Source organism: Thamnophis sirtalis, unplaced genomic scaffold, assembly GCF_051295495.1.
Source record: "Thamnophis sirtalis isolate CommonGarterSnake01/CBP01778 unplaced genomic scaffold, rThaSir2_p1.2 scaffold_14, whole genome shotgun sequence".
Taxonomy (NCBI): Eukaryota; Metazoa; Chordata; class Lepidosauria; order Squamata; family Natricidae; genus Thamnophis; species Thamnophis sirtalis.
In genome coordinates, this window is record NW_028261394.1 from 16,716,904 (window position 1) to 16,737,951 (window position 21,048).

At 40.8% G+C, this 21,048-nt stretch overlaps 1 protein-coding gene across 4 annotated transcripts in view; it reads left to right on the forward strand.

Annotated features, from left to right (window-relative positions):
• RBFOX1 (RNA binding fox-1 homolog 1) overlaps positions 1-21,048 on the forward strand; it is a 722,992-nt gene that overhangs the window by 455,736 nt on the left and 246,208 nt on the right. For all 4 annotated transcript variants that reach the window (XM_087729108.1, XM_087729106.1, XM_087729107.1 and 1 more), the window contains exon 2: positions 9,013-9,255. In XM_087729108.1, the coding sequence (XP_087585234.1) occupies positions 9,013-9,255 (243 nt within the window). The remainder of the gene's footprint in view (positions 1-9,012; positions 9,256-21,048) is intronic.

A 21,048-nucleotide genomic window follows, 5' to 3' on the forward strand; every position in this document is an offset into this window, starting at 1 on the left:
TTATTTCCTCCCCGAGAGCTTCTTCTGGGAGTTCTACTATAATGTCTTTAGTTGTGTCTTGAATATCAGTTATTTCCGCTTGTGATATTGTTTTTTGGGTTTTGCAATTTGCCTGAATTTCCTCATGTTCAACTTCACTAAACACTTTATTCCGTATAATAAATCGCCTTTGATCTGCTAGTTGTTGTTCACTAACATTTGAATCTGGATATTGTTCTTTCCATAATTCATACATTCGCTTTAAATAGCCTCTTTTTTCTGGCTCTGAGTTGTAGTAACAGGCCATTATGGCACGGTTTTCATCTGCACTATATTTTTGTCGTTGTGTTGGCTGGTCCACTTGTAGCCTACTTGTCAACGGATGTCCAGGGACCCCAACATCCGCCGCGGCCGTTGTTAACCCGCGCGACGACCGATGCGGTATGGAATTCTTATTTGTTTTTTTCACCATATTGTATGGGTTGGCGGGTATTTTTTACAGGACCAGATGCAAACCTGACCCCAACCCTCCTCCTTTCTCATCCAGGCTTGGGACCGGCAACGGCAGAGTTGTTGTTGTTGTTGTTGTTGTTGTTGTTGTTGTTATTATTATTATTATTATTATTATTATTATTATTATTATTATCGCAACAACAGAATTGTATCACAGCTGCCAGTTGTTTCACCGGATTTGGCATTGGTTACTAGTCAGACCCCACCCAGTGGCCTAGGACGTCATAATGTATTTTCGTAATATTCGTGCAGATCCAAGCAGTGCGGCTTTTTGCATTTGACTGATGGTGATTTTGTTAATTTGTAACTGTTTTAAATATAATTCCAGTGCTTTTGGAATAGCACCCAGTGTGCCAATTATCACTGGAATTACCATTGCTGGTTTGTGCTATAATCGTTGAATTTTGACTTTTAAGTCCTGGTATTTGGCAATTTTTTCATATTCCTTCTTGGCGACCCTGCTATCACCTGGTATTGCGATGTCTATGATTGTAACCTTATTTTTCTCAACCAGTGTGATGTCTGGTGTATTATGCGCCAGTATTTTATCCGTTTGTATACAAAAATCCCACAAGATCTTGACCATCTGATTTTCGGTGACTTTTTCAGTCTTATATTCCCACCAGTTTGTTGCTGTTTTAATATTATAACTATGTTATAATAACCATTTAACCATGTTATATGGGTTGGTGGTTTTTTTTAATGGGGTCAGGTTGCCAACCTAATCCCAACCCTCCTCCTTTCTCATCCGGGCTTGGGAGCGGCAACGGCGAAGTTGTTGTTGTTGTTGTTGTTGTTGTTGTTGTTGTTGTTATTATTATTATTATTATTATTATTATTATTATTATGCAAGCAGACTTTGCAAATCCAAGCCACCAGGAAAGAGAAAGGAGGGTGAGTCTCCTCCAAGATCTCCCCCCTCCAAAAAAACCCAAGAAATGAATAAATGCAACCTCATTCAGCAAATGTGCGCTTAACACTAAGCCTCTCATAAGTAACATTTTATCTCCCCTCAGTTTGTGTGCAAACATAACAAGATTGCTCCTTCTGTTTTGACACTTTTCACACCATTTCTTAATTAGAAAAGCTTTGTGTAACAGATGAAATGGTGCTGTGGGAAAATAAAATAAAATAAATTGGAGACAGGAGGCGTTTGGCGGAGAACATCTGAAACGGTGGCATTTTAGAAAAATCGGCATAATGATTTGAAGGATTTTTTTATACATATAAATATATATACCAAAAGCTTGCATCCTAAAATGATTATTTCCCCCACCAGGTTTTTCTCTCTGTGTGTTCCCTCTTTCCTTGCTTTTATTTCGCCGTGTTCGGCTTGTAAACAGAAAGCAATACTCTGGGTTTTATACCATTGCCACGTGAGGCATATTTCTGAGTTGAAATGTGGATTTCATTAAATTCCAGGCCAAAAACCCCTTTAGCACAGTCGTTCCACAATCCTTTAAAAAAACCCACACACAACAACAACAAACTAACACAGAAACAATCCTGCTGCAGTTATGAAATTGAACAGTGCCAATTTTCTTACTCGATCGGATGCTTTTTGAAGTCCCTTTTAATACTGTCGTCCTGCTTACACCAGATCTTCAATTCCAGTCTTTTTTTTCCTTTTTTTTTAAGTAGCACACCAACCCTGGAGGTTCAGGCATGCTCAGGGCCAAGCTAACTTCCGAAGACCTACCGTTTAGTCATTCTGGGTGTCAAGCTTCACCATCAGGCACAGCTGTAAATCTCAGCTCTGCAGACACTTAATCCCTTTTTTCAGGGATTGGTTTACTGGGCAGAAGGCTTTCAGATAATGAATGAACTAGATTAGTCTCTGTCTTGCAGGCCAGAACGAAGCCAGAGATGCAGAGATGGGCCCTCCCAGAAGTCAAAAGCTTTATCAGAAATTACGCTGAAAGGTTTAAATTCCAGGGTTGGTGTTCCTCTCTCTCTCTCTTTCTGAATTCACATATACAGGTGGAGACAGAATAACAGAGTTGGAAGGGACCTTGGAGGTCTTCTAGTCCAACCCCCTGCTTAGGCAGGAAACCCTACACCACTTCAGACAAATGGTTATCTAACATCTTCTTGAAAACTTCCAGTGTTTGGAGCACTCACAACTTCTGGAGGCAAGTTGCTCCACTGATTAATTGTTCTCACTGTCAGGAAATTTCTCCTTAGTTCTAAGTTGCTTCTCTCCTTGATTAGTTTCCACCCATTGCTTCTTAATCTGCCCTCAGGTGCTTTGGAGAATAGTTTGACTCCCTCTTCTTTGTGGCAACCCCTGAGATATTGGAACACTGCTATCATGTCTCCCCCAGTCCTTCTTTCTCTTAAACTAAACATACCCAGTTCCTGCAACCGTTCTTCATGTTTTAGCCTCCAGTCCCCTAATCCTCTTTGTTGCTCTTCTCTGCACTCTTTCTAGAGTCTCAACATCTTTTTTATACCTTGGAGACAGCATGCAACAAAATTTCCTTGTAATGTGTGCTGATTAGTACATTTAAAGGGACAGTGAAGATATTCTAAGTCTTCTAAGTCTAAGATAGTCCTAAATTTACAGCAATTCACTTAGGGACTGTTCAAAGTTACAATGGCACAGATAAAAGCAATTTATGACTGTTGCAGCATCCCTACGATCACATTGGACTCTTGGCAACTGGCCAGTGGTGGGTTCCTACCAGTTCGGACTGGTTCAGCCGAACCGGTAGTGGTTTGGCAGCCTGGGTCATTGGAACCATTTCTCCAGGTGGTGCCATAGGTGTCATCATCTTGTCGTTTGCTTCTACATATGCAGAGAGCAATTTTTATTGTACTGCACATGTGCATGCAGCGCACATCAAGCATGCACAGGCAGCGTGGCCACAAGCAAATTGGCAGTAGTGATTGCCGGAACCCACCCCTGCATCTGGCTCATATTTATGACATTTCCTGTGTCCTGGGGTCACGTGATCCCATTTTGTGAGCTTCTGGCAAGCAAAGTCAATGGGGAATCCAGATTCACTTAACAACCGGGTTACTAACTTCACAACCGCAGTGAAGTTTAGCTCAACAACTGTCACAAGGGGAAAGTTGTGAAATATGTGCAAAACTCAACAACTGCCACACTTAGCAACAGAAAGTTTGGGCTCAGTTCTCAGTTACAACCACCCCAAAATCTGATCTGATTTACCAGCATCTCGACATCTCAGCCGAAATTGCAGGTTCAATTACCGTCGTAGAGTGAGGGCTGCCTGCCTTCCTTTACACTCTGTGATGTTCATTCTAGCCTAGGCTTGCTTTCATATACAGATTAGTCCTTGACTTACAACTCTTCATTTAGTGACCGTTCAAAGTTACAATGGCATTGAAAAATGTGACTTATGACCATTTCCCACACTTACGACCGTTGCAGCATCTCCATGATCATGCGATCAAAATGCAGATGCATGGAGACTGATTCACATTTATGATGGTTGCAGTTTCTCAGGGTTCCGTGGTCCCGTTTTGCGACCTTCTGACAAGCAAAGTCAACAGGGGATCCCAATTCACTTAACCACTTAAATTATTGACTTATCAGCTGCAGGGATTCAATTAGCCACCGTGGCAAGAAAGGTGATAAAATGGGACAAAAGTCACTTTACAAATGTGTCACTTAAGGACATAACTTTTAGAGTCAAACGTAGTCGTAGGTTGAGGACTGTATGTGCACAGCCTTGATAAAATGTGAAATATTTTGCATGTTCGACCGCTTTCCCCTCATTTGTACAGGTCCAGGAACTAAATTCCCATACCATGCCCATAACTAGCTAATGTGCTTTTCTTGCAGGAGGATAGATTATAATACTATCTTTGAAGGGGAACAAGTTCGGTGTCACCCATTAGGAATCCTCTCAATACTCTCTGCTCTTAATTAAATATTAGGTGTCATTAGCACAAAGAGAGAACACGAGGAATATTCATTTGATGCAAAGGGTGTCATTGTAAATGAGAAACAGTGGGGGTCTCTGTAACTCAAGGTAGCCTTAAACTCTTTAGTACAAAGTGTACCTATTTGTTAATTCCCTGCTTTTTTTCCCCTCTGAACTGTTTTACCTAAAAATGATGACTTTCATTCTTTATATAATGCCTTGGTAAGGCCACACGTGGAATACGGCATGTAAGGAAGGCAGGAAGGAAACATTGTGGTGGTGTTTCTAGCCTGATCTTTACAGAAACTTTCCTGCTTACAGAAACTGCCTCCCACAGTTAACCCTTATGACATTGTAACAGCTAAGGTGAAGCGCCCATTGATATGAGTGGCGTTGAGTTGGCCACGCCCACATGATCACATGACCACCAAGCCCACACCTACCCGGCTGGTCATTAGGGCAGACAACTGGTTGTTAAATTATTTGAATCCCACCAATGCTTTATAACTATAAAAATCAAACACAAAAATTACATCCTTCGCATTCTATACAATTGAATTGAAAACCCAATATTGTATGAGTATTGCTCTCTACAGTAGAATTCAGTATAGTTACTGCCCTGTTTTTCAGCCTATTTGTTCTTGTTTTTATTGCCCTGTACCGGCTGCCAGATGGTAAAAGTTTAAAATAAGTTCAAAAAGTCCACTTATCAATTACTGCTTGATTGAATACAATAAATCCAATCTCTGAAGCCAATGCATCTTACAAAACAAAAACAAAAACAAAAAAAACAACCCTCCAGATGGAATTGTTCCCCAGTTAAATGAGGTGTGTCCATTCCCCACTCTCCTTCAAACCTCCCTTTGTCAACTCTTTATTTCCAGATTGTCTTGGTCCAGTTTCCCAGAGACGGTTATCGATCTTTGATGCAGCTGGAAAATTGTCAGTTGCAACCAGTGGGGTCAGATTTTGTCTACTTCAGTGTTTTTTAACAATGGCCGCTTTAAGATGAGTGGACTTCCAACTCCCAGAATTCAAGTCCACCCATCTTAAAGTGGCCAAGGTTGAGATACACTGGTCTACTTGATTGCAACAAGTATTCATTCCCATTTTGTTTAAGTTTAGCAGGATTTCCCCCTCTCCCCTTCCTTAGGAAAATAAAGGAGATTAACTTGGACAGGGGGCAGTGAAAATGTTTTTTGCAAGAATTTCATGGTCATTCTCATGAAACACTGCCACAGAGATGGTTTGCAGCTTCAAAAAAGTGCTATCTGATTGAGCATCGTTGTTGGGGGGAAATACTTTGATACAGATTAATAGATTAACAGAGTTGGAAGGGACCTTGTAGGTCTTCTAGTCCAACTCATCCCCCAAGCAGGAGACCCTACACCATTTTTGACAAATGGCAGCCCAATCTCTTTTTGAAAGCTTCCAGGAATGAAGCTCCCACAACTTCTGAAGGCAACTTCTGTTCCATGGGTTGATTGTCCTCACTGTCAGAAAATTCATCCTTATTTCCAGGTTGAATCTCTCCTTGATCACTTTCCATCCATTATTCCTTGTCTGGTCTTCAGGTGCTTTGGAAAATAGCTTGACCCCACCCCTTTGTCAGCCCTCAAATATTGGAAGACTGCTATCATGTCTCCCCTGATCCTTCTCTTCACTAGACCAGCCATGCCCAGTTCCTACAACTGTTCATCATATGTTTTGGCCTCCATTCAATTAATCTTCTTGGTTGCTCTTCTCTGCACTTTTTCTAGAGTCTCAACATCTTTTTTATAGTAAGGTGACCAAAATTGGATGCAGTGTTCTAAGTGTTGCTCTTACTAAGGCTTTATAGAGTGGTGTTAGTACCTCACTTGATCTTCTGTTAATGCAATTTAGGATTGCAGTGGCAATGTAGGCTTGCATTGATATTAATTAATATTACAGGATTTACACCGTATAATAATAATAATATCTATAGTTTTAAGTGTCTGGCATCAACCTTCAAACAATACATAATGTAGCCAGGGCCTGTGTGGCTAAATATAGCATTGGTTTTGTTGTAATTTCTTTGTTTGATTGTTTTGAGCCACCGAGAGTCATTTAAAGTTGGGCAGCATACAAGCTTCATAAATTATTCTCGTTGGTCGCCCAGTCAGCCAAGCAATCCAATTGGATTTGGCATTTTTGTTCACTTATGGAATCCTTCCCAAAAACCCAAGGTAGGCAGATGTTGTTGTTTAATCGTATTAAATTATTTTTTATCACTATTAGAAAGCATTTTGTAAACAAAACGGTTGACCCTGTTTGATTATAGTTTGATTGATATGGCTTGCTGCTAGCATCAAGTTTAGGGGTGACTTGCTTTTTTGATTAAAACCCAAACCGCTCGTATTTTAAATGAACACTGTTATTTTTAAAATGCCTTGCAGTTAAAATTACTGGTTTATACTTGGAAAAAGTCTAGTGGCCCCTTTGCCATTAGCACGTTAACAGCTCCCTTCGTCAGATGGCATAGAGAGGTTAAACACTCCAGCAGCATGCTGTCTGGGGAGTTGTGATAGTTGCAGTCCACACATCCCCAAGCTGGCAAGGTTAAGACAAGACTAGACTGTGTTGGGTTTGAATTTCTGCACAAGGCTGTATCCTTTCCAACATAATGGTCACCTGACATTCTCTTTTCCTATCTCAACCTGTTTGTTTTTTTCCCCTGGAGAGCTTATGTGAGACTTGGAAGTGTTCTTTATAAATAAAGAAGACACTCATGCTGGGGTTTTCCTTTATAACATCTGTCCAGATAGATGAGATGGATAGGTAGAGCTAGAGCTATAGATGATAGAGTTAGAGATAGGGAACTATCTATATCCATCCATCCATCCATCCATCCAGCCAGCCAGCCAGCCAGCCAGCTATCATCTGTCAATCAATATGTCCATCCATCCATCCATCCATCCATCCATCCATCCATCCATCCATCCATCCAGATCCTATATGTCTGTCTGTCTGTCTCTCTGTCTGTCTGTCTGTCATCTATTTATTCAGCTTGCTATCATTTGTCCGTCCATCCATCCATCCATCCATCCATCCATCCATCCATCCATCCTATTGGTCAGTCTGTCTGTCTGCCTATCATCTATCTATCTATCTATCTATCTATCTATCTATCTATCTATCTATCTATCTATCTATCTATCATCATTCAGTTTGCTATCATCTGTCAATCCATCCATCCTATCGGTCTGTCTAGCTGTCTATCATCTATCTATCATATCTATCTATCTATCTATCTATCTATCTGTCTGTCTATCTATCTATCTATCTATCTATCTATCTTTCTCTATCTATCTATCTATCTATCTATCTATCTATCTATCATCATTATTCAGCTTTCTATCATTTGTCAATCAATCCATCCATTCTATTGGTCAGTCTGTCTGTTTGCCTGTTTGCCTGCCTGCCTGCCTTCCTGCCTGCCTGCCTGCCTGCCTGCCTGCCTGCCTGCCTGCCTGCCTGCCTATCTATCTATCTATCTATCTATCTATCTATCTATCTATCTATCTATCTATCTATCTATCTATCTATCTATTTATCTCTCATCTTTCTATCATCTTTCTATCATCTGTTAATCCATCCATCCTATCTATTGATCTATCGACCAATCTATCATCTGTCTGCCCATTATTCTGTCCGTCCGTCCATCCATCCATCCGTCCGTCCATCCATCCATCCATCCATCCATCCATCCATCCATCCATCCATCCATCCATCCATCCATCCATCCATCCATCTGAAATAAAAACTTCCATTTTATTAGAAAACTTCATGAATCCAATGGACAATATTGTTTTCATATTTCCATATAAAATATGGACCATTTAGGGACCATTTGAAAATAAATTCAGATTCATTTGTTTTGGGTGATGCCTTGATGGAAACTTTAGTCGATTTGTACCTGAGCATAATTTGGGAGATTAGCTTGCATTTTGCATACAACTTGTTGAAAGTATAAAACACATTAAACATGATGTCATGGAGTGGAGGCCTTGAATTCCTATATTATTATCTAATTGATAGTGATAAATAATAGTATTACAGGATGTCTTGTTGCTTTGTAAGTAAGTAAGTGCAGGGCTCGTGTGGAGGCTCAGGTAGGGGGGAAAGCCTCCAGAGCCTGGGGAAGGCCAAAACTCTCCCCCCCTGCCATCATGCAGGAGGCCAACTAGGCCACGCCCACCATGGCCATGCTCACCCAGTAACCAGGCAGAGAACCCATTGCTGAAATTTTTGAAGCCCACCCCTGCCTCTATCATAGAGACGAACATAATTTTGCTGATAAGGACAGTGTAAATTGTTGGAAATTATTGGAATGACATTATTTTATTGCTGGATTGAGTTGAGGAAGAGAATCCAAAGATGCTTAACCTAAAAGTTGTGTGGTTCCCCAGGAAACCTCATTTGTGTGTAAAACCAGTGGCAGCTCAGCTCCTTCCTGCAGATGGGTGACTAATGGACCCTTCTACTGAGGTCCCAGCAGGAAGACCAGCTGGTCAGATATGGGATGAAGCGCCTTCAAAGATACATTTAATATTTGCAAAGCCAAATCCCGCTCAATGTTCTCTCCTGCTGTTTCATGTTTCCACAGGGTAATCAGGAAGCCACTGCACCCCCTGAAACGATGGCCCAGCCTTACGCCTCCGCCCAGTTTGCTCCTCCTCAAAACGGCATCCCAGGAGACTACACCGGCCCCCATCCTCACCCGACCCCCGACTACTCCGGGCAAACCACGGTTACGGAGCACACGTTAAATCTGTACCCACCTGCGCAGACGCACTCCGAGCCAAACACAAGTGACACAAATGCACAAACTGTCTCAGGCACAGCCACCGTAAGTAGGTTTTTTCATTTTATTTTTCCAACCTTCTCCTTTAAAACATGCTGTTCGTTTTCCAAAGCCTCGGCAGGCAAGAGTCCTGTGCCTGGTGTTCATTTGGGAATCTAATGGAATGGCCTTCATAGCGGAAAGAAATATTTGGACTCTGAGATTTGATCCAGGGTAAATTTCAGCCGCTCTCCATATCCTTCCTGGGTGTGATCTTTAACAGCATAGATTTTAGCAGAAACGATTTTGATAAGATTGATGTTTTACTGAAGACCTGGTTGTCTTCTGCATTATTGCATGAAGCATTGAACTTTGCCTAAACCGGTGTTTTAAACCATTTAACTATATTTTCAGAAATAGATGCATTGATGGACCGAATCCTAGTTTGTGTAGCTGCAAATGTGCACTTGGGAGTAGTTAATAAAAAAATAAAAAAAAACACTTCAAGGTGTTGGGCACAATCCTGTCATATATGTCAAAAGGATAAGGCTGTCATTGTGTCACCAAAGCACTACAGTAGAACCTCTGGTCATGAATGCTTCTCACTACGACCAAACCGGGTTCCAACCAAAAAATTCACAATGATTATTTTTTTTCACGGCTGATTTCCCCTTCCACCCCACCCCATCCTTTTTTGTATACAGTAGTGGCCAAAATTGTGGAAACCTTTTGGGAAAAGTGTATTTTTGAGATTTGATGGCTAATAACACCATTTGGGGGGGGGGGTTCAAAATAATCATATTCCACTGCTGGAATGGCCTGGGAATAGCCCAAACCTTAACCAATTGAAAATCTATGGAGCCGACTAAAGAAACTTGTTAGTCAGAAGTGACCCAGCAATAAAACCCAGTTAATAGAAGCAATCATTCAATCTTGGTTTCACATTATAACAGCTGCAGAACTAAAAGACTTGGTTCACTCCATGGGAAGATGTTGTAAGGCCGTAATTCATGCTAAAGGTTGCCCAACAAAGTATTAACTGACGTGATAATTTTGGTATATCTTGTTTTTCTATGTGTTTCACTTTTCTTCTTTATACTGTAACTGCCATTCTAATAGCAAATCCTTCAAAAAAGTTAGTGCATTACATTCTTTATTAAATGTCATTGATACATATTTTTATGGTACTACTAAAAAAAAGTGGTGTTATTAGCTAGTTTTGGAAAATACTTTTCCCAAAACGTTTCCACAATTTTGGCTACTACTGTAAGTGCCAAATTTCCAAAATTAGGTTCAGGTCACAACCAAATCAGGTTGCAACCAAAGGTATGGAACATATACATTTTGATAATAAAATAAAATAAATAATAAAATATTATGGTTGGAATCAGAGGTTCTACTGTAATTGTTTTCTATGATTGTGAAGCATTCTGGATTGAACAGGACGATGCTTTAGAGCTTCTGTAGAGGCATATTTCATCAAAATCTTAATATCTTTTATGATTATGGGTTTCCTTTCTAAATCTGTGTCAAGTTTACTTCAGAGTTATGCTGTATTTTTCATATTGCTCTCTAAAGTGTGGTTGGATAGTGTCCTTCTCATCTGTGGGAAGCATGTAGGCATATTGACTACCATAGTTAGAGGTTTGTATGCCTATCTACTTGTAGTCTGGTTGTTTGGAGGCCTAAGGCAGACCTCCTGGGCTTATTTAAGTAGCAAACTGGCCACTAGGTGACTGTTTGGGGTTATGATGGACGCTAAACAAGATACTTACAACCCAGATGTTTTGGCATCTCCCTGGTCATGTGATCACATTTTGGGCATCCTGTAAAAAAGTAAGGTTCTACATTTAGACAAGAAAAACAAAATGCACAGATACAGTATAGGTGGTACCTTGCTCAGTAGTAATAGTAGTAACTGTGAGAGGGATCTTGGAGTCCTAGTTGACAACCATTTAAATAGGAGCCAGCCCTGTGCAGGAGCTGCCCAAAAAGCTAACACAGTTCTAGGCTGCATCAACAGAGGGATAGAATCAAGATCATGTGAAGGGTTAATGCCACTTTATAAGGCCTTGGGAAGGCCACATTTGGAATCCTGCATTCAGTTTTGGTCACCACGATGTAAAAAAGATGTGGAGACTCTAGAAAGAGTACAGAGAAGAGCAACAAAAATGATGAGGGGACTGGAGACTAAAACATATGAAGAATGGTTGCAGGAACTGGATTCGCCCCCACCCGAATGCTGAATGAATGAATGTTGTTTATTCTTTTAATTACGTGTTATGTTATATGTTACTGTATGTATTCCCCTCCCATATAAGTTGTTAGCCGCCCTGAGTCCCCTCAGGGAAAAGGGCGGCCTATAAATAAACTTATTCCTATTCCTATTCCTATGTCTAGTTTAATGAAAAGAAGTACTAGGGGAGACATGATAGCAGTGTTCCAATATACAAGCCTCCCAAAGCCTATGCATGCCCTGTTTTTAGCAACAAAAAAAAAAAGAGAGTCCGCTTTCTGCTCGTTTTTGCACACACACCCCCCAGCCCCCAGGAGCAATTTGCAAGCCTCTCAAACTCTCTGCATGCCCCGTTTTTTCCAAAAAACAGGGCATGCAGAGGGTTTGGAAGGCCTGCAGAGTGCAAAACCTTTTTTTAAAAAAATTACCTCTTCAAAATCTTGGTGTGTCTTATACTCCGCTGCGTCTTATAGTCTGAAAAATATGGTGGTTTTTTTTTCTTTTTACAGTTAGATATTTGCCTTGTCCTGTAGAGCTCAAGACAGTAAATTTTCCTTGCATCCCATCTTATAACCATCAGAATTATGCAGTAGATTGGGGGAAGAGATTGTGATGGCTTAAATTTGGATCCAGCAAATCCCTTACCAAGGCTTCTTGGGAGCTGAAGAAGTTTCTGCGGCACCCAAATTTAAGATGAATATGAATGCACACATACATGGGCTTACGTACAAACACATATATGCAATATATGATGAAAGTTCACTTATTTAGGTTTGAAATTTTAAATATCTATGGCATTTAGACTCTTACTAACAGTTTTCTCTCCTGTTGTCGTATGTATTGGTTTCTTTCTTCATCATAATCCTCTTGGGTCAGAGAATTTAGATTTCCATGGGGATGGGAATTCTGCTGAAAATTATGGAGGTCTTCTGGAGTTCTAAAGCATTATGCAGTATTGAACCCAGTGAAACAACAAACCAACTTGCTATTAAGTAGCTTCTTAAATTTCTATGTTCCTAATTCCATTTTCCTTTTCTGTTCATGTGCAAAATAATTAAGGTGGCTTAGAAAACAAAGCTCAATAAAAAAAGCCATTACATTTTATAATGTAACAAACCATAAACCTGAGTGAAGCAATAGATTACCGTGAAGGCAGCAAAATGAGTGTAAGACAGGATGGAATTATGATAAAATCCACCTAAAACAAAACAAACTTGCAGGAGCTGCTGTAAAAGTACAGTCTCATAATTCAATTAAAAGTAAATGAAATCTCATTTGAGTTTGACCCCCGATAATTTCATAGAGACATCTGGGGTTTAACATAACAACAAGGATAGGATAAGATAGGATAGGATAGGAATATGGAATAGAATAGAATAGAATAGAATAGAACAGAACACAGAGAATAGGGAACAGAGAATAGAGAATAGAATATAGAGTAGAGTAGAGTAGAGTAGAGTAGAGTAGAGTAGAGTAGAGTAGAGTAGAGTAGAGAACAGAGAATAGAATACAGAGTAGAGTAGAGTGGAATACAAAATACAGAATAGAATAGAATAGAATAGAATAGAATAGAATAGAATAGAAAATAGCTGGAAGGGACTTGGAATATCTATATCATTTTAGCTATATCATTTATAATTATTATTTATAAGCTATATCATTTCAGGTAAGGGACTGTCCGTATCTTCTTAAAAACTTCCAGTGATGGAGCTCCCACAATTTCTGCAGGCAAGCTGTTCACCTGATTAATTGTTCTCACTGCTAGGAAATTTCTCTTTAATTCCAGGTTGCTTGTCTCGTTGATTAGTTTTCAACCATTGTTTCTTGTCCTGCCTTCAGATGCTTTGGAGAATAATTTGACCCCCTCTTCTTTGTAGCAGTGTCTCAAATACTGGAATACTACTATCATGTCATCCCTAATTCTTCTTTTCTTTAGATCCTGCAGCCGTTCTTCATATGTTTCAGTCTCCAGACCTTTGATCATTTTAGTTGCTCTTCTCTGAACTTTTTCCAAAGTCTCAACATCTTTTTTTGTACTATGGTGACCAAAATTGGTTGCAGTATTCTAGAAGTACAGAAGCAGCTTACTATTGCCATCTTCTGAGTTTGATTTATGAGTTTTCTTTAGATGGATTTGTATCCCCTTTAGCTGTCCTCATCCCTGTTACGGGTTATTCTTAGCTTCAAACTCCACTTTTGACCTTCTCAACTGAATAGACACTTCTGGGAGGGCATATTCCTTCCAGCATCACCCTCATTGTCCCTGAAGTTACCAAGCCTTTCACCAAGCCATCATGGTAATTCCCTGTGAGAGCTTATGTGTCACGATATCATTATCTTAATCATTGTCAAATCACAACAGTTGGGAGATACACACAAGAAACAGGCTCGAAACCCTTGTGGGGTGATCATAGTTGGCTTCTTCAATGGGTCACATCAAATTCCCTGGTGTGGAAAGAAACAGTGAGGTCAGTTCTGTCCTCAGCTGACTTGCAGAGTAGACTAGAGATGTTTTTTTTAAAAAAACAAAAACAAAACAAAAATCAACTCTGGTGAAAATTGTTGTCTTTTGGAAAATGTAACTGCCACTGTTGAGTTGTCTTGCCAAATATATTTCCTGCAAAGACCAAAAAAATAATAATCTGTTGTGCAGCTACTCACTCGAAGTTTGAGCTATAATTATAAAATAGGAAGGTTGCATTTAGTTCTCCACCTCAGCAACATTAAGATGTATGGAACTTCAGCTGCCAGAATTCTTCAGGCTGCATGGTTGACTTATGGATTTAGACTATGAAGCAGGGGTGAAATCCAGCAGGTTCTGTCAGGTTCTGGAGAACTGGTAGTGGAAATTTTGAGTAGTTCAGAAAACCAGCAAATGCCACCTCTGGCTGGCCCCAGAGTGGGGTGGGAATGGAGATTTTGCAGTATCCTTCCCCTGCCACTCCCACCAAGCCATGTGTCAGCGTTCCAAATATCATCCAGAATTAAAGCAGAGTTCAGGGCATAGTTTTCATCAAAGTTCCAATTTAAGAGAGGCATGTTGGTACATCTGTGGAAAACCTGAATCTGAAAGCTTCCTGGGTTTTCCACCCAGTTGAAAGTTCAAGACCTTGCCACCACACCCACAAGTTCATCACATGGTCCAATCTTCTACTGCCATGCTGGCAATTCCACCCATCCACTTCCAGTCAGGTGGAGAGGTGTCAAGACAAAGGATGACCTTGAGCTTCTAGAAAGGAATATTTTATTTTGACAACAACATTCTATTCCTTACTATTCCCCCTCCCAATTTCCCACTAATGAAACAGCATAGTAAAGAAAGAGTGAGAGTATGTGGCAGGCCAAAGATCCTAAAAGGAATATGACTGCAGGCCTGACACCATGCCCACCAAGCCATGCCCACGGAACCAGTAGTAAAAAAAAATAAATGAATTTCACTATTGCCATGAAGTCCAGTCTCTGTTTACTGTAGGAATCCAAAATAGGTCATATTCTTCAGACAGCTGACTAATAGTAGAGGCTCTATGGAGATCAGAATTGGTGTTCCCTGATCTTGGTTGTTTTCCTGCAGGCTTTTCCTGAGCAGCATTGGTGATGCCATCAGTGTGAAGGAGACCAACTGAAAGTTTCATAGTGCACTGAAACTTTATTCTTTCCTGTATTCATTTATTGATTAGACTTGCACGCTGCCCATCTTGTCTAGAGAGGTGACCCTGGACAGCTTGCAAACTGTTAAAAACCAGTAAAATATCAAAACAATAAATGATAACAATAATGGACCTCTGGCTGACTGTGCGACAAGCCATAATTATTTAGAATTAAAAGATGAGGAGGAAGGGAGCAATTACGTTGTTACTGAGCCTGGCCATAAAAGATCTGCAGGAAAAGAAGTCTAACACTAACTCACACCTTAACCCTAACCCTAACCTCACCCTAACAAAACCCCTAACTGGGGGGGGATTCAGCCAGTTCGGACTGGTTTGAGCGAACCAGATATCAATTTTAATCTGTTTCGCTGAACCGTAGTTATAAGGACTGGCTGACCCCACCCTCCCCTTCCTTCCTAATAGCACTTAGATTTATATACTGCTTCCCGCTGCTTCACAGCCCTCTCTAAGTGGTTTACAGAGTCAGCTTCTTTCCCCCAACAATCTGGGTCCTCATTTTACCCACCTCAGAAGGACAGAAGGCTGAGTCAACTTTGAGCCTGGTGAAATTCGAACTGCCAGATTGCAGGCAGCTGGCAGTCAGCAGAAATAGCCTGCAGTACTGTGGTCTAACTACTACACCAGCGCGGCTCATCATGGTTACAGAAGGGCTGTCACAGAACGTTGCAATTCTTTTCTAGCTTTCAGGATTTGTGATTTAAAAATATTAGTCCATGTCCTGCACCCTGGAACAAGAAAACTCTTGATTTCCTTCTATGTGACATCCGTTCAGCTGAGGGAAGAAAACAATCATCTCTTTTCTCAAGGCTAAACCAGCCCATTTCCCTCTAAACTCTCCTTAAAGACTCTCATTCATTACTTTCCCTGGGGTCCAACCAGTTTGTTGTGTTAGGGGCTCTAAAACTCATGACTTCAAGAAGTTTGACCTTCACGGGTGAGCTTTGAAATGAGGATATGAGAAAAAACATTTATTCAGCTTTCTAGTTGGAGGAACCCAAACATTTTCATGGTGATTTAAAATCTGGATCCTGCCCTTAATATCAAAATGAATTCAAATTTACCGAAGAGCTTCCATACTTTGGGGGCATCTCTCTTCTACGCTTTGCTTTATTTTATTTTATTTTTTTTAAGGAAGAAAATCTGGAGTGTCTCTGAAAAGAAAATATATGCTGTATCTTCTCAAAGCATCTTTTTCTAGCAACCTACTGGGATTTTGATTTCGACTTTCATCATCACTTTTTTTTAAGATAAAACAAGACTGGCTGTATTAAGAATTAGAGTAGATCAGGGGTGAAATCAACTGACCTTTGTTACCAGTTCACAAATGTGAGCACACATGCTCGTGCTATACTCGCATGCACCACCTCTGCACATGCGCAGGACCTTCTGTGCATGTGCAGAGTGTAAAAATGGGATGCCATGACATCCAGGCAGTTGGGCGGATCACAGAGGTGGCAATCAGAAGGTTCTGACCGGTTCTGGAGAACCGGTAGTGAAAATTTTGAGTAGTTCAGAGAACCTGTAAATACCAGTTCTGTCTGGCCCCACCCCCATCTATTCTCTGCCTCTTGAGCCCCAGCTGATCAGAAGGGAATGCAGATTTTGCAGTATCCTTCCCCTTGAGTGCAGGGAATGGGGAATTTACAGTATCCTTCCCCTGGAGTGGGGAGGGAATGGAGATTTTAAAGTATCTTTCCCCAGGAGTGGGGAGGGAATGGGGATTTTGCAGTATCCTTCCCCTGGAGTGCGGACAGAGTGAAGATTTTACAGTATCCTTCCTCCGCCATGCCCACCAAGCCACAGCCAAAGAACCAGTAGTAATTTTTTTTTGAATCCCACCACTGGCAGAGCCTCCCACCACCACCATTTCCGTTTTGCGCAAACCAGATAGAACTGGCTGAATTGCACCACTGGAATATATTAAGAAATTAGGAATAAGGGGGATATTATTATACATTTTTGCATAATACATTTAAAGTGAAAGGTAGAGGTTTAGATCCGATTTAGAAAAAGGGTTTTAGCAGGTATCCTCAAGAACAATGTTATTACTATTAGAATGGTGTAGCACATATATAATAACTGGATAATGAAGGATGATGTGCTGACATAAATATGTATAACAACATTAGAACCACATATGTTTGATGAATGTAGTAATTTTCATTTGTATCTATATTATCAAAATGAATGACAGTCAAATGTCAAACCGTCCTTGTAATAATGTTGATGTATAGTTAAAAATAAAAATAAAAACTTTATGAAAAGAGAGAGAGAGAGAGATTGAGAGAGAGAGAGAGAGAGACCCCTACAGTGGTAAATATTTCCCCCCTTCTTTCTTTCTTTTTTTAAAAGAATTTTTCTCTCCGTTGGGAGAAAATACTGAAAATTGCCACCTTGATTTCTCCACCTGAAAAGAGTTGCACAGAACTGGGGTGGCATTTTTTATTTTTATTTTATTTGGGGGGGTGGGTGTTGAAGCTTTAGTTTAGCTACAGCATTAGCTTTGGATCGTAGCGATAAGTTGACTGACGTGCTATTTGTCCCAGGAAGAGAGAGGATTAAGCAGTGACATGATATCTGTCTTCAAATATTGGAAGGGCTGTCAGAGAGATAATGGAGCTATTTGGTTTTCTGTTGGTTCTAGAAACTAGAATCTGAATCAATTGGTTCAAATTACAAGAAAGGAGATTGTAAAATTGGTTTCAAATATTGGTCCTCCAAATGCCTGAAAGGGGGACCCCTCCACCTCTAAAAAAAGTTTTGAATCTGAGGGTATTTTATAACTTCTTGATCCATTCCTTCTGGAAATGTGGAAGCTTCTGTTATTCATGCGAAATGCCGCAATTATCGTGCAAGAAATGATCAGCTTGCAACCATTTGTTCAGCAACTGTTGAAATTTACAGTGGCCCTAAAGAAAAACAAACAAACTGGTCCTTGCACTTATGGCGCTCAGGGCATTCCCAGAGGCATCTGATCAAAATTCAGCTGCTTAACGACTGACATATATTTATGACGGTAGCAGCCTCCTACAGTCATGTGATCATCGGTTGTGATCTTCCCATCCAGTTTGGGGGAAGTTGGATTCACTAAGAACTGCATGATTCATTGAACAACTTAGAGATTCAGTTAATAATAATAATAATAATCATCATCATCATCATCATCATCATCATCATCATCATCATCATCATCATCATTTAACGGCCCTGTAATAATTCTGACCTGCTGGGGTCTGTTTGCTTTCTCCTTTCCTTCTCTTCATCTCTTCTTCCTTTCCTTTCCTTTCTCCTTTATCCCCTTTGCCTTCTCCTTTCCTTCCCTTTCCTTTCTTCTTCCACTCCCTTCCTCCTTTCTTTCCTCTTTCCTTCCCTTCCCTTTCTCCTTTCCTTCTCTTCATCTCTTCTTCCATCCCTTTCCCCTTTCCCTTTCCTTCCCTTTCCTTCCCTTCCCTTTCTCCCCTTCCCTTTCTACTTCCCTTCCTCCTTTCTTTCCCCTTTCCTTTCCTTCCTTTCCTTTCCTTCCCTTCCCTTCCTTTCCTTTTCCTCCTTTCCCTTCCTTTTCTTTTCTTCCCTTCCTTTCCCTTCCCTTTTTCCTTCCCTTCCCTTTCCTTTTCTTCCATTTCTCCCCTTCCCTTTCTTCTTCCCTTCCTCCTTTCTTTCCCCTTTCCTTTCCTTTCCTTCCTTTCCTTTTCCTTCTTTCCCTTTCCTTTTCTTTTCTTCCCTTCCTTTCCCTTCCCTTCCTCCTTTCTTTCCTCTTTCCTTTCCTTCCTTTCCTTTCCTTCCTTTCCCTTCCCTTCTGTTTCCTTCCCTTCCTTTTCTTTTTGTTTCTTCCCCTCCTTTCCCTTCCCTTCCCTTTCTTCTTCCCTTCCTCCTTTCTTTCCCCTTTCCTTTCCTTTCCTTCCTTTCCTTTTCTTCCCTTCCTTTCCTTTTCCTCCTTGCCCTTCCTTTTCTTTTCTTCCCTTCCTTTCCCTTCCCTTTCCTTTTCTTCCATTTCTCCCTTTCCCTTTCTTCTTCCCTTCCTCCTTTCTTTCCCCTTTCCTTTCCTTTCCTTCCTTTCCTTTCCCATCTTTTCCTTCCTTTTCTTTTCTTCCCTTCCTTTCCCTTCCCTTCTTCCTTTCTTTCCCCTTTCCTTTCCTTTCCTTCCCTTTCCTTCTTTTTCCTTCCCATCCCTTCCTTTTCTTTTCTTCCCCTCCTTTCCCTTCCCTTCCCTTTCTTCTTCCCTTCCTCCTTTCTTTCCTCTTTCCTTCCCTTCCCTCCTGTCCCCTCCCTTTCTCTTTCCCTTTCGCTCTTTTTCCTTTCCTTTCTCCTTTTTTCTCCTTTCCCTTCCCTTACTCTAGAAAACCTGAAAATGCCACCCAGAGTATCATTTGGGTATCTTAAGAAATTCTTGTTGAGGATGTTGAAGTGGTGAATGTAAATGAGCCTCTGATCCAAATACTTCAGGCTAATAAAGTAGACATTAATCTCCTTGATTATTTTTGAAAGTGCAAAGGCTGTTTATGTATGATGCATCATGAGATATTTGGCCTCTAGCTATAAATAGATTAATTTCGAGAAAGCAATTCAGTCCCTTCATTTTTTAAAAAAAACTTTAGCTTGATGGACAAGTGTTTCCCTACACAAAGGAACTGTTTCATACTCTCCTCCTCCCCCACCACTCCGTTCTCTGCCTCTTTATTGCTCAGACAGCTCCTCCTGTTACGTTTTTTGTAGGCAACATGCCTTGTGATAGCCAGTGTTGGAAGGAACATGTGTCCGGTTCAGTTCCAGACTGGGAGAAAGATGCTGGAAACAACACCTGATGTCGAGGCTCTAGAAAGAGTGCAGAGCAGAGCAACAAAGACGATTAGGGGACTTTCCCCTTGAGACAGTTGTTGAGCTAAATTTCACTGCAGTTGTGAAGTTAGTAACCCGGTTGTTAAGTGAATCTGGATTCCCCATTGATTTTGCTTGCCAGAAGCTCGCAAAACGGGATCACGTGACCCCAGGACACAGGAAATGTCATAAATATGAGCCAGTTGCAGGGGCGGGTTCCGGCAGTCACTACTGCCAATTTGCTTGTGGCCACGCTGCCCGCGCATGCTTGATGCGTGCTGCATGTACATGCACAGTGCAATAAAAATTGCTCTCTGCATGTGTAGAAGCAAACAACAAGATGATGACACCTATGGCACCACTTGGAGAAATGGTTCCAATGACCCAGGCTGCCAAACCACTACCGGTTCAGCTGAACCAGTCTGAACTGGTAGGAACCCACCACTGGCCAGTTGCCAAGAGTCCAATGTGATCGTAGGGATGCTGCAACAGTCATAAATTGCTTTTATCTGTGCCATTGTAACTTTGAACAGTCCCTAAGTGAATTGCTGTAAATTTAGGACTATCTTAGACTTAGAAGACTTAGAATATCTTCACTGTCCCTTTAAAAGTACTAATCAGCACACATTACAAGGAAATTTTGTTGCATGCAGTCTCCAAGGTATAAAAAAAATGTTGAGACTCTAGAGGATTAGGGGACTAGAGGCTAAAACATATGAAGAACAGTTGCAGGAAGTGGATATGTCTAGTTTAATGAAAAAAGGACTAGGGGAGACATGATAGCAGTGTTACGATATCTCAGGGGCTGCCTATTCTCCAAAGCACATGAGGACAGTTTTTAAGAAGCTGTTGGATAGCCATTTGTCTGAAGTGATTTAGGGTTTCCTGCCTGAGCAGGGGGTTGGACTAGAAGACCTCCAAGGTCCCTTGTAACTCTGTTATTCTATTCTATTCTATTCTACTTCCTTCTACAGGTATAAATTACTCTTAAAAACCTCAGTTAATTTTTAATTAACTACTGCATGGGAGAGATTGGCTGAGGATTAAATTATGGTTTATTTCACCATAACCGTCTGATGTTCTGACCCAATTCCCCAAACATGACTAGTTGAAGCAATGATTCCTCTATTAGGAGCGCCA